We start from the raw sequence: 14,709 nt of genomic DNA, 5'->3' as shown, positions 1-14,709 counted from the left end.
CCAAACTACCCTATTATTTTTTTCTTCAATAGTTCTGTTTTTCAATTCACTTCACTAATTCAATATTCAATATAAATAACTTTGGGCATCATCCATCATGTATCAGTCTGTACCAGACATTAAGGGTACTAAAGTAAACAGGGCAGACATGGTCCTTGTTCTCACGAAGCTTACACTCTACTTCAAAATTAAACAAGATCAGTTAGGCCAGAGCTAGAAAAAAAGATCAGATCAGGTAGAAATCGGGGCAAAAAAGAAAAAGTAGCTTATTTAGACTCTTATGCACTGTCAATCACAAAAATCCTTTCGGGGCACCTGGGTGGCTAAGTCGGTTAAGCGTCTGCCTTCAGGTCAGCTCGTGATGCCGGGGTCCTGGGATTGAGCCCCATGTTGGGCTCCTGGCTCAGTAAGGGAGTCTGCTTCTCCCTCTCCCTCCTCCAGCTTGTGCTCTCTCTCTCTCTCTCTCACTCACTCTCTCTCTCAAACAAATAAAATCTTAAAAAAAAAAAAATCCTTTCATTCAAATGAAGAAACTGGCCTTAAAAAAAAAAGTGACTCCATTTCTGGGTTCTCTATTCTGTTCCATTGATCTATATTATCTGTTTTTGTGCCAGTACCATACTGTCTTGATGAATCACTAAATTCTACCCCAAATTAATAATACACTATATGTTAACTAACTTGAATTTAAACAAAACCAAAAAAAAAAAGTGACTCAAAATGACACTGTTGGTTAGTAGAACAACTAGAACATGTGTTCTAGAACAACTAGACTAAAACCAGTGAATTGCTTTAATACTTTCAAAATTCCTTTATTTTCTGAAAATTTTATCTCTATATACAAATGTATATAGGCTTGGTTTAATAAAGAACATTTACTTTCCTTACCTGATTCTACTCCATCTAGCAACAGTGAAGTACCAAGTAGGTCCTTTGTCCTATCTGAAATAATGGGGATTGAGGATACCTAGAAAAGAATACAAAAAGTTTTCTTAACATACTGATTTAGCAGGATCAAATGTACTTAAATGAGAAAAATACTGAAAAAGTAATAGAGGATATAGAGAGATGGAAAGCCACATACACACACAATACACAAATCTTCCAAAAAAGCACTTTATGCAATCAACTAATGGTTGGCTAGTGTTTACTAACGATTAAGACTACCACCTGTATTCATAAGGGCAGACTGTGTACTACTCTAGTAGACAAGTCTACTTATCATAGTGTATCATTTAGTTGCTGTCTCTGACAATACTAACTGTGCGTCTGTATTACAGGTTCCTGGAAAATGGTATCAGCATTGGTGGGCTCTCTCAAATTTCATTTCAAAGTAAGTGGAAATTTAACACCTTTTTTATGTTGTAAAGATCAATTCCAATTAAAGTTATCTACAACTTTTAAGTCTAATGTGTAAGAAAATTACATACAAATTATTCTATTTTGTAATAGTTTTAAGGAAGATTTTTGTATCTAATTTACTTAAACACATTTCATAAATTTGTAAAACATTTTTTTCCTTTCATTTATGTCTTTTTGTTCCCTTTGTTCTCTAAAAGCTGACTTCCTACCACCACTCTAAACAGTAGTGAAAACAGGCTTCAAAATTTACCTATTCAATGCCATATGCACTTTTGTATAGAATCAACAACATTAAACTTCAGAAGTGTATCAAATAAATGAAACTGGCCCTAAAAAATATTCAAAAACAAATTAGCTCAAAGAAAGATGAAAAAACCTCACCATATACAGATATGTAAAGATGCAGCATTTTTATTATATCCATTTACCTGTCTCTCTGGAGACTGTGCAGAGGATTTCTGTGGCAAGGGTATACTGTTAATCAAACATAGCACATCTTTCATCTTCTGGTCAGAAATCCTCACATGCACCAACGGAAGTCCTCCAGATACTTTCAATCTAAAAATACAATTCAACTGTAAGGTTTTAAGGTCCAGCTTCTCTCTATTATGGGGGAGGGGGGGAATGGATTTGAGACTACACTGTGGAGTCAAAGTGACTCTGGACATGTTTTAATCTAACTAATGCCTCATTCAGTCAACATTGTCAGAGAATGAGAGGTTCTGCGTAAGCCAAGTTTCCAGATAATTTTAATGTATCCCTCTTCAGCAGCCAAACCTTTTAAAGTTAACTGATTTTTATGAACATATTTTCAAACACAATGTCTAATTTTTAAAACCACTATACATGCTTTAACTATTTCCTGGCATCAAAGATTTTATATTACACATATCTAAGAGTATCTACTCCATCACTCTCTATCCCCTTGCCTTGCTTTATTTCCGTTTCTAATACTTGTCAGCACCTGACATATCATATATATTTGCTTATTTTATGTCTCCTGATTAAAATATATGCACCCTGAGGACATCTGTTTTACCCACTGCTGAATCACTGCTATGCTTTCATTAGTTGCTTACTTTTGGGCCCTGCTTCTACTCGGCTTCCCTACTCAGCATAACTGCCTCGGTTTATCTGTCTCAATAGCTTTGTGGCAGCTGTTTGCTGCTCAGGAAGTTCTTTCCAGTTACTGCTTATCTTTGACTTGCCAACGTGAGCAGCTCAAGTTGACAGCTGCCTAATGATTATATGAAGAATGATATTCTGTATAAGGCACAAATGAAAAGAGGCCGGTTGGCTATTCCTGTCTCAAGATACTGAACATTCTATAAAAGTACTCTGTAAGTTGAAAGCACCATAAATATGTAAAGATGCTTCTTTATTATTTGTGAAACTAAAGGCATCTCAAATAGAGGGACTGGATGAACCCTCCCACCCAAAATAACTACAAAGTTGGACAAAATACATGAAACAATGGTTTAAAAGACATTGGACATTAGTCAACAAAAGACAGATGAAAAACGGAAAACAAATGAAGGAAGACCTAGGAATACCCCAGCCTACTGACTTAAGAATTTCAAAATATGAGGGGTACAGTAAAGGAGTATTTCAAGAGAAATATACAACATTCAATGCCTATAGTAGAAAAGAAGTTCTTAAATCAGTGTTTTCAACTTCCACCTTAAAGAACTAGGAAAATGAAATAAATGAAACCCAAAGGAAGCAGAAGGGGAAAAAGCAGTAACAAACATGAGAGTGGAAATCAATGAAATAAAAAACGGAAGGACAATAGAGAAAATAATTGAAGCCAAAAGCTGATTCTTTCAGAAGATGATCAACAAAACTGATAAATTGATCAGGAAAAAAAGAGAAAAGGCACAAACTACTAACATCAGCAGAGAGAGAGATATAGCATCACTACAAATTCTCTATGTATTAAAAAGGCAATATAATAATATATGAACAATCTTATGACAATAAACTCAAAAACTCAGATGGACAGATTCCTTCCTTAAAAGACAAACTACCAAAGATCACTCAAAAAAATCTGAATAGCCCTCTATCTATGAAATATACTGAATTTGCAGTTAAAAACTCTCCCCCAAAAAACAAAACTCAAGTCCAGATGGCTTCACTAAATGAACTCCACCAAACATATAGAGAAGAAATAATTCTACACAACTTCCTCCAAAAAACTCACTCCATGAGGCCAACATTACCCTGATATGCTGATACAAAAACAATGAAAGCACAAATATCCCTCACAAATAGAGATGTTGACCCTTGAACAACTTGGGTTTGAACTCCACGGGTCTACTTAAATGCGGATTTTTTTTCAATAAATACGATGAAGTACTGTAATTGTATTTTCTCTCCCTTATGATTTTCTTCATAATATTTTCTTTTCTCTAGCTTTATTGTAAAAACAGAGGATATAACACATACACAAAATATGTGTTAATTAACTGCTAATATTATCGGTAAGGCTTCCAGTTAAAGGTAGGCTTTTAGTAGTTAAGTTTAGGGGAAATCAAAAGTTATACATGGATTTTCAAAAGAGCGAGTGTGGGACTGGGATGGGGGCTAGTGCCTCTAACCCTTGCACTGTTCAAGGGCCAACTGTATAAAAGGACACAAGGACTCTGGGGGGATGATGGATGTGTTCATTATCTTGACTATAGTGATGGTTTCATAGATATATACGTATGTCAAAACTTATCAAATTGTACGCTTTAATTAGATGTAGCTTACTGATATACATGTCAAAACTTATCAAATTGTATGCTTTAATTAGATGTAGCTTACTGAATATCAATAATATTTCAGTAAGGCTGTTTTTAAGAAGGCAGCATAAATATTTCATAATTATCTCCTTAAATTCAAAATTCAGTTCCTACTTCTCATTCCCTTGAATTATTCTCAAGATTTTATGTGGTTTCATTATCAAAAGAGCCTCTATTTTTTTCCCCTAGTTTCAAGTTTTTATTTAAATTCCAGTTAGTTAACATACAGTGTAATATTAGTTTCAGGAATAGAATTTAGTGATTATCACTTACATACAACATCCAGTGCTCTTCACAACAAGTGCCCTCCTTAATATCTGTCACCCATTTAACCCATCTACCCCACCTACCTCCAACTCCAGCATCTCTCAGTTCTCTATAGTTGAGTCTGTTTTCTGGTTTGCCTCTCTTTTCCTCCCCCCCCCACATTCATCTGTTCTGTTTCTTAAATTCCACATATGAGTGAAATCATATGGTATTTGTCTTTCTCTGACTTATTTTGCTTAGTGTAGCAATCTCTAGCTCCATCCACATCACTGATTTTTGAAGATTTTATTTTATTGATATTGAATTGTTGGATTTGATCCATTCAAAAACACGGATAACCAACTTTTACACATTATAAAATTCCAAATACTTCTGAAATAAGAGAAGAGATACATCATAATTCAAATAAACATTTTCTTAAAAATGTGTTTCTGCTATAAGATAATCATTTTTTCTGTCTTTCACAAATCTAGTTCTTTAATCAGAGGGGGAGACGAACCATGAGAGACTATGGACTCTGAGAAACAAACTGAGGGTTCTAGAGGAGAGGGGGGTGGGGGGATGGGTTAGCCTGGTGATGGGTATTAAAGAAGGCACATACTGAATGGAGCACTGGGTGTTATACGCAAACAATGAATCATGGAACACTACATCAAAAACTAATGATGTAATGTATGGTGATTAACATAACATAATAAATAAATAAATAAATAAATAAATAAATAAAATCCAGTAACTGATACAGATACATTTCGCCTTGTTAATTTTAGAATATAAAAGAAATACATTACCTGGCCATTCTAATGTCTTTTTCTACCATTGCCTTGGCCAACTCAACATGAATATCCATGGGTTGCAATATATGCATAGTTGATGGATGCTGAAATCGACACGTTTTCCAGTTTTCCTCTTTAAAAAAATTTTAAAATTAAACTAGTTTTCCAGATGTTCTGTGAAAAATTACTCTAACTTAATAGAAAACAGCAAACGTATTCAATAAATACTAATTTTTACTTCTTTCAGCATATGTTAAATGACCTTTATTTTTTAAAATAAGATTGACAAAAAAAATAAAATAAGATTGACAGTTAATAACGTAACTGTTTATTTCAAAATGTTTTCTAGTTAGCAGTAACAGTTCATAATAAGTGGGCACTTTTCCCCACTTAATTACTAAACAATTCTCATTGGATTATTACTGCTGTATGAATACTAAAATACTTTGCTATAATAAATTATACAGTCCACATCAGAGAAAAAAATTAAAATTCACCCATGCTCTAAAAATGAGGGTTATTAATGACAAGGAATTTCAGTGTTTATTTTTTCACATGTCTACTCTAACTCCATTTGACATTCTTTATCCTCATCCTAGGTCTATCATGTCTAGGCTATCAATCTGGCTTATGTATCTAAAGACTATGAAGTGATCCACAAGTACTGATAAAGGATAGTCTACTGTGGGGAATAAAAACATAAAGGAAAAAATCAGTGGGAAAGAAATAGTTTTATATACAAATATGTTTATAAGCATTAGTGCATATGTGATGGGGGGACAGAACAATCAAAATGGCCTATAACAGATTAAAATAAACAATGATACAAAAACAAAAAATAAATAAAATAAGACCAACAGGAGTCAAAGACTGTGATATAAAAATAATTGTAAATATTTATTTGGAGGATGTTCATATAACATCTTGCATTTTAAAGCAAATAGGAAAAAAAAAACAGGATTTTATTGCCCTAATTCTGGAATTAGTGATCAAGGTAGGTGGTTGCAGTGAAAAAAGGAAAAAAAAAAAAAGAAAATGACAGAGGAAAAAAAGAGGTTTCTGGGGTTCCTTAGAGAAATTACACTAGTTTAGCACATAATTCTAAAACAAAAATGAGTTTTATTAAGTAAGATTTTATGATAAAAAAGTGTAATAATCACTTTTCTCCAAAAAAAAAAAAGTTCCAGAGTCAGACTTTCCAACAGAATCCTACACAGATCTTAAGTGATGGCAATCACTGAACATCTTTTATCACTTATAACTCAAACAATTATTATTAAGTACATATGAAAGAAAAGGCAGTTTTAATGGTCTGTGTAAAATGGTCTGTGTAAAAGTACTTCCCTCCAAGGAATTAATACATAAAACATTATGTATTTACATTTTAATAAATCTCTTCATTCCTACTAGAGTATACACTCTGCACACAGAGTTACTTTCTTTCTTCCAATGACCTACCACAAAGTGCTAAATTCAAGGATATTTAGCAAATAATTATTGCTTTTAGAAATTAAACAAGTATGGAGAACCAGTGTTCTTTACTTAAGCAGTAGAAAACACCATAACTTCTGGAAAATAATTAACTACCTTTAGGGTTTTAAGACTATATCCATACTTGTCAGATATCTACAAAAGTAGATTGTAATACTACTGAAATAATGACTAGGCTAGTAAAGTCAAAATATTTAAAAATAAAGTAGCAAGGGAAGACAACATTGAGACATCCCAAAAGCACTGAGAAAGAAAAACTTAAGCCAATGGCAACTTCTATTTTTGTGTTCTGGGCAGTTTCATAGTCACATCACAACAAATAGGCAATGACTGGACCTAGATTCAAACGGTGCTAAGTACCTGAAGATGAATAGGCATATTTTTATCTCTATTTCTACCTGTGGCAATGATTTGCACTGATGGGCTCCGATTTGGTTTTCTTAAGTGACCAACAGGATATGTGTTCAAAACATTGTCACGGTTGATATACATGCACACATATTTACCTAAGCTATTCAACATAATTTCAAGATCCTAAAAACTGAGCAAAAGCTTACCTGCTCTTGCAAAGAGTAACTGCACACTTTTTATTTCAACATCAAACTTGTCATATGCTTTATCCATTATTTCTTCCAGAGATGAATTATTAGTCTTCTGCAAACCTTGATCTTTACTGTTAAGCTAAAATGGACAAAAACTTCAATTTTCTTAACAGAAAAATATATTAATATTTTTGTTGTGTTTTCTTAAAACCTAACTAAAATGAAAACACTGTCCTTAGTGAGTTCACATTCTGCTTAATTTTCTGACAATTTCTTGCAAGTATTTTATTAGGAATATAATATTTCAGTATACCTCTTTAATATGTTTGGGTACTAGGTACTCAGCATATTTGTATTAATTAGAAGATCAGTTACACAGCTGTCTACCTCAAAGAACCTGTCTAGACATGCAACTCTTCCTGGCTCTCAGCAGTTATTGCAACTCATGGCTCAGCACCCCTACAACCTAACCTCTTCACCATGAAATCACAGGTTTTGTTCCTTCTTCTTCTCATTACATCACCTGAATAAACAGGCCATTAGAATTCAGCTTCAACCTCCATTTCCTTTTCCCTCTTCCCAAAGGAAGCAAGGATCCATTCGGGACTGTATTTTCTGAAATCTTCACTTTTTCTCAGATGCTTGGATTTCTAATGGGTTCGACACCCAAAACCTTAGCGTTCTCTTACTCAATTTAATTGCTGACAGTGGTATAACAAGTATATTAATATGTGTATAATTTCCTATTGTCAAAATAAGTAAATTAACAAATAACACTGTGTAATTAAACTCTGGAAATCTAGTACTTCTCTACAACTAGAAAAATACAGCAGTAATCCAGTCCTCAATATTAAATCATCTACCATTACAGAAAATTTTAGGGGTTTTCCATGTTTTTTTTAATAGCCATAAAATATACATAAAATACTCAATCTAAGCTAGGCTTGACAAAATACTAAGAAGAAATAAGTCTAAGTTTAATTTAAGTAAACTCTGAGGGAAAACCAGCAAACTGTCAGATAGCTAGCTTCCAACCTGAGCAAAAATGGGCAGGAAGAAATGGATATACACCTACCTGAAATGTACCAAAGTCTACAATGAGAAGATCTGACTTTTCATGGTGGAAACCTGTCTGTGGAAGTATTAGATAAGAAGGCTTCAGATTTATCCTTAAATCAAGGACTTTTCGAGTTTCAATAATGTGTGTAAGTCCTAAAAGAAATAATAAAAGATTAGATGGTCAAGTTGACATACGTAATTATATTATTAACAATGAGAATACGAGTATCACTTGAAAAGTATTATGGAGGAGCATCAGTTCTCACAGACTATCCTCAAAATTAAGCATCTAAGGTGAAACTGCATATGGTCAATGGGAGACAATCATATCATTACACTGTACAGTAAACCCAACATAGCTAGTATTTTATCCAGAGAGAGAAAAATTCATCATTTCTTTTTTTAAACATTTTTTTTAATTATTTATTTGACAGAGAGAGACACAGCCAGAGAGGGAAGCCCCTACACAGCCAGAGTAGGGGGAGTGGGAAAGGGAGAAGCAGGCTTCCTGCCGAGCAGGGAGCCCGATCCCAGGACCCTGGGATCATGACCTGAGCCGAAGGCAGACGCTTAAAGACTGAGCCATCCAGGTGCCCCAAAATTCATCATTTCTTTAGTTAAGCAACCACATAAAGTACTTGGCTTGAGTTTAGAGACCATGCTGTATAAAAGTATTTATGTTTAGAACCAGAGTTACACACAAAGTTTTCATTAGAATAGACAAAATTTTGAGTTTCATTGATGTTTATGCAGATAAATTCTTTACCCGTAGCTGTTCTCTCTTTAATTTCTTCCAGCTTCATTAATGTAGCTGATGTTATTTGTTCAAGATTTAATCCTTTATTTGATTGAAAGAATTCAACCACTGCATTGATGGTTTTCTGTAAAATAATTTAAAATATAAGCAAGCTCTACACAGTACTTCCATATTATAAATTTTAAAGTTTCAGTTTAATTCTAGTAGCAGGAGGGGAAGAATGAAGGGGGCGAAATCGCAGGGGGAGAAGAACCATGAGAGACGATGGACTCTGAAAAACAAACTGAGGGTTCTAGAGGGGAGGGGGGTGGGAGGATGGGTTAGCCTGGTGATGGGTATTGAGGAGGGCACGTTCTGCATGGAGCACTGGGTGTTATGCACAAACAATGAATCATGGAACACTATATCTAAAACTAATGATGTAATGTATGGGGATTAACATAACAATAAAAATTAAAAAAAAAAAAAAAAGAATTAACCACATCCCAGATGAGAGTGGTTTGGACAAATCTCATTGGTACAATTAGTACCTGCTAAAAAAATGTACGTTTCACAGTTTCTGACAAAGACAATAAAATGTGTTTTAGTCTGAAAAAAATAAAATAAAATAAAGTTTCAGTTTAATTCTAAACAATTGTGGCTCCAAACCTAGGAGATACCTCCAAAGATACTCTGCCCTATTGCATCTCTCTCTCTCGTGGAAAAAAAAAAAAATCTAAAAAAAGGAATAGCCCAAGTAAGCTTACTAGAGAAGCAACAAATGTGTGCATGTCATTAAGGTGACTTTGTATGTTCTAAGGTGTCATGTTGATATAGCAATGGACATTACTACTAAACTATACACTTAAAAATTGCCAAGATGGTAAATTTTATGTATTTTACCACAATTTAAATTTTTTTTAATTTAAAAAATTAAATTAAACCCTGCCTGTGACTACACTTCTAAACTGTGAAGTAAAAAAAAAAAAGTCACGGTTCTCAACAACAGAGTAGGACGAACTTACAAAGATACAATGACTAGTGATCCTGTTGGCTAGCCTGAGATGAGTTAAGAGCATTTGAATAAAAGATGGAACCATAGATACAGAACTTGAGCCAGCATTTTCAATGACATCTAAATGTCAATGCTTTTTTTTCATATGAACAATATTTAAAATTCTTTTATTACTCCTAAAGCAATTTGAATTGGTCCAGATATTTAGAGGAAAGGGAAAATAAGCAAAACTGAACTGGAACAGGAAGTCAGTGTATAACTATTTGGGAGTAGTTGGTACAATAAACAGACTTTTTTAAAAAAAGATTTTATTTATTTGAGAGAGAGAATGTGCACACATGTGCACACACAAGTGGGGGGCGGTAGGCAGAGGGAGATGGAGAAACAGACTCCCCGCTGAGCAAGAAGCCCAGGGCAGGGCTCAATCCCAGGACCCTGGATCATGACCTGAGCTGAAGGCAGACGCTTAACCGACTGAACCACCCAGGCACTCCAACACAGACTTTTTGAATAGTATATTAGATTTTTTTTTTTACTTTAACATAAGCATAGATAAGTACAGTAGAAAAAAAAATGGCAGCATACGAAAAAGTAAAATTAACTGGTACGCATGTACTGCTTTTAAAACAAGAAAAAAGTGTTAGTAAACTTAGTTGCTAAGTAAATAAATGTTAGGTATAAAAGAGGAAAAATAAGAACACCATATGTCAGAAGTATAAGATGGGTTTAATAAAGATTGACTTTCTCCTTGCACTTACAGCATCGTAGATGACCTCCACAGGCTGAGACTGAACAATCAGAGTCTGGTCAGCCGTGCTATTCTCTGGGTTGGTTTCAAACTCGATTTTAAGCAAGGATGAGGTAGTATCGCCAATGGAAGCCACGAGTGACGGTACAACACCCTGCTGTTTCAGACCTGTTATGTACCAATGTTCTAATTTTGCTTCCACCCTACAATCCAGTGAGTAAATAAATAATATAATTAAGATGCTGTGTAACATAATGGGTTAAAATATAAATTTTCCTTTTAAAAAAACTCCTTTGAGAGCCAGTACTACACCTATTACCCGAGGTAAAGTCCAAACTCCTTGGCCTGGCATTTAATTACCCATACAATCTGGGGTTTTGTTTTGGTTTTTGGCTCTTAACTTCTCATCCGCATGAGAAACCCACTTTGGCCAACTCCTGAACACTACAGAAGTTCCGATGATCACTGTTACATGAACGTAAGCTACACTTCACTCAGGGAACTCAACCCTCTATTTCATGTCACCTGAAAACACCCTCATCCCTGCTTCTTTCTACTCAGCTACCCTAAATCCCAATTCTTCTAGCCCAAGTTATTCTCCTCTGCAACTGAGCTTGTGTAGCATTAACCTCAAGGATTTCACTTTACAGCATCTTCTCACCTACAGCTAATATGTTATATAGTTCTTATATCATTAACTTTTTGGTTATCCTCTCTTAACATGTACAGCATAAACTTCTTAAAAACAGAAACTTAATGTTCCTATGCTAGCCTTCATAGTATCAAACTGATAAATTTAACAGTATCCAATAAATTTTTGCGAAGGAAAGAACAGAGGGTAGAGTAAATGATGAACTCCTCATATAGCTTTGTAACAAAACAAATTCAAATATAAAAAGACCATCTGACACACAAAAGGAAAAGAAACTAAAGAAGTTGTTTAATGCTAAATAACACTATTTTTTGGCCAAGTCATATCTAGAAATAAAAACTGAAATAATAAGCTTTTTAAAACTTACTTAAGTGCTTGTGCTCCTGGTCGCTGAGATACTTGGGTGCCCAGGCCAATTATCTGAATTTTCAGTATTTCTGGGATATTTTTGTTTTCTCTTAATGTGATAGAGGTGCTCACTAGTCTCAGTGTCATTATATGGGCAACATACTAAACAAAAAGAATGAATGAAAATTGTTACAGTTTAATTATTACTTTCTTTAATAATTTCTTATTTAAATTTGTTGAATTATAAGGTGATCTAAATGTTCAAAAAGAACATTAGAAACTTCAACACAAAATTACAAAATTGTTCAAAAAGGACAACTACAAGAGATCCAAAATTCATTTCTCCTAGTTTGAGATAATAAAAATGAAACTTGATAAAATATTTTGTCATATAAAGACTCAATTCATCAACTTTCACTAAAGCAAACTAATTCAGACCAATCCTCTGGCTCAAAAACTGGACAAAATATAGAGAACATCTGCTTGATGTCTTGGAAGGGTTAAAAAAACACTGAGAAAAAAAAAATCCTGACCAAAAAATAGATAGGTCAAAACGAGGTAGGACAGAGAAGCAGGGAGTTGATTCTCATCAAACCTTAAAGGAAGACATTAAGAGAGGAAGATTCATAAAACAGAAAACAATTAACAAAATGGCAACAGTAAGTCCTTACCTAAATAATTACTTTAAAAGTAAGGAGATTAAATTTTCCAATAAAAAGATAAAGAATGGCAGAATGGATTTTTAAAAAAATAAGATCCAATGATATGCTGCCTACAAGAAAGACATTCACTTTAGCTTTAAGGACACACATTGACTAAAAGTGAAGGAATGGAAAAAGATACTTCAAGCAAATAGTAACTCCCCTCAAAAAGGGTAGCTATATTTATATCAGAAGAAAATAAACTTTAAGTTAAATGTTGTCAAAAGAGACAAGAAGGTCATTATATAATGATAAAGAGATCAGTCAATCAAGAAAACATAAGATTTGTAAAAACTTATGCACCCAACATTACAGTACCTAAATACATAAAGTAAATACTAATAGAACTAAAAAGAGAAATAAATGGCAATAGTTGGGGACTTCAATAACCCACTCTCAACAACAGATAGCTCATCCTAACAGAGAATCATAAAGAAACAGTGGATTTAAACACTGTAAGCCAAAGGGATCTAACAGACATGCACAAAACATTCCACTCAACAGCAGCAGAATAAACATTCTTCTCAAGCCCACAGGAATATTTCCTAGGATAGATCATATATTAGGCAATGAAACAAGTCTCAAAAAATTCAAGAAGGTATCAATTATATCAAGTATCTTTCCCAACCACAATGGAATAAGATCTTAATAAGAGGAAAGCTACAAAATTCACTAATATGTGGAAATTAAACAACACACCCCTGAACAACCACTGTATCAAAGAATAGATCAAAAGGAAAATAAAAAAATAGCATCAGATAAACAAAAATGGAAACTGAATACATCAAAACTTATGGGATGCAGCAGAAGCATCTTCCTTCTAATAGGGAAGTTTATAGTGATAAATTCATACAAGAAAAAAGAAGGATCTCAAATAAACAACTTAACTTTACACCGCAAGGAACTAGAAAAAGAAGAACAAACTAAGGCCAAAGTTAAGGATTTTATTTATTTACTTTTCAGAGAGAGAGGGAGAGCACAAGCAGGGGAGTGGCAGGCAGAGGGAGAAGCAGGCTCCCCACCGAGCAAGGAGCCCGATGCGGGACTCGATCCCAGGACCTGAGCCAAAGGCAGAAGCTTAACCAACTGAGCCTCCCAGGCATCCCAAAGCCCAAAGTTAGAAGAAGAAAGGAAATTATAAAAATTAGAGAAGAAATAAATGAAATAGAGAATAAAAAAACAATAGAAAAGATTAATAAAACCAAAAGTTGGTTCTTTAAAAACAAAACTGTCAAACCTTTAGCTAGACTAAGCAAGGAAAAAAAGATGACACATGTGAATAAAATTATAAGTAATAGAGGAGATATTACAACTCATATACAGAAATACAAAAGATCATAAGAGACTACTATGAACACTTATATACCAACAAATTAGACAACCTAGAAAAAAATGGATAAATTTCTAGAAATGTACAATCCACCAAGACTGAATCATGAAGAAATAGAAAATGTGAACAGACCAATAATGAGTAGGTGATTGAGTCAATAATCAGAAACCTCCCGACAAAGAAAACCTCAGGACCAGATAATGTCACTGGTAAATTCTATCAAACATTTAAAAAAGAATTTACTCCAATTCTTCTCACACACTCTTGTGAGAAGAAACAAATGATAACATTTTTATAAAAATCAATAACTCATTTAATCCAATTCAACATAATACAGTAAAATGAAATAAAATACTTCTTAAACCACCTAAAAAATAATTACCTGCTTGGGTAAAGCCAAGTTGTGGGAGCTCTCACTATAACCAATAGCAGTGAAGAGCTTATCTTTTTCCTCTGGAGTCATAATGTCATCAATAGCTACAAAGAAAGGACAGTATTTTAAGAAATCAATTGCTTCAGTTTTACAGATACAATAAAAACAATCAAACCAAACTAACAAGTGCTCTAAAATCAATGCTAAAAGCAAAAGCAGCCGGGTAATTCCCTCTAATATACTACTGTGCCTACTTAAAACAAACATCATGCATTTGCTTGCTTATGTCAAGAAAAGGCAAAGAGACACCATTAAGGGAATTCTGGTCTCATATAAGAATTTTAGAATTCCCTAAGTAGGTTAAAAATTAAGTGAAACTTCTGATATTCATGTAAAAAGTAACAATAAGAAATGGCAGATGTTGACGCTTCTGAATTCAAACTTATAAAATTTCACACAAATAATTTCCTCAAAAATATCAAAATTTTAATTTAGTTAGATAAACCCAGACATGTTCCAGCCTGAA

At 33.8% G+C, this 14,709-nt stretch overlaps 1 protein-coding gene across 4 annotated transcripts in view; it reads right to left on the bottom strand.

Moving 5' to 3' along the window:
- VPS13C (vacuolar protein sorting 13 homolog C) overlaps nucleotides 1-14,709 on the bottom strand; it is a 175,101-nt gene that overhangs the window by 109,939 nt on the left and 50,453 nt on the right. For all 4 annotated transcript variants that reach the window (XR_013450451.1, XR_013450452.1, XM_078079265.1 and 1 more), the window contains 9 exons: nucleotides 14,193-14,287; nucleotides 11,799-11,941; nucleotides 10,790-10,982; nucleotides 9,047-9,161; nucleotides 8,297-8,433; nucleotides 7,237-7,360; nucleotides 5,204-5,321; nucleotides 1,791-1,920; nucleotides 889-967 (listed from right to left, as the gene is read on the bottom strand). Coding sequence is in view for 2 of the 4 variants with exons in the window: in XM_078079265.1 (XP_077935391.1) it covers nucleotides 889-967; nucleotides 1,791-1,920; nucleotides 5,204-5,321; nucleotides 7,237-7,360; nucleotides 8,297-8,433; nucleotides 9,047-9,161; nucleotides 10,790-10,982; nucleotides 11,799-11,941; nucleotides 14,193-14,287 (1,134 nt within the window). In the remaining 2 variants the exon portion in view is untranslated. The remainder of the gene's footprint in view (nucleotides 1-888; nucleotides 968-1,790; nucleotides 1,921-5,203; nucleotides 5,322-7,236; nucleotides 7,361-8,296; nucleotides 8,434-9,046; nucleotides 9,162-10,789; nucleotides 10,983-11,798; nucleotides 11,942-14,192; nucleotides 14,288-14,709) is intronic.

This window comes from Halichoerus grypus, chromosome 8, assembly GCF_964656455.1.
Source record: "Halichoerus grypus chromosome 8, mHalGry1.hap1.1, whole genome shotgun sequence".
Classification (NCBI taxonomy): Eukaryota; Metazoa; Chordata; class Mammalia; order Carnivora; family Phocidae; genus Halichoerus; species Halichoerus grypus.
The sequence above is the reverse complement of the archived record's forward strand: the minus strand, read 5'-3'. Positions and strand labels throughout refer to the sequence as shown.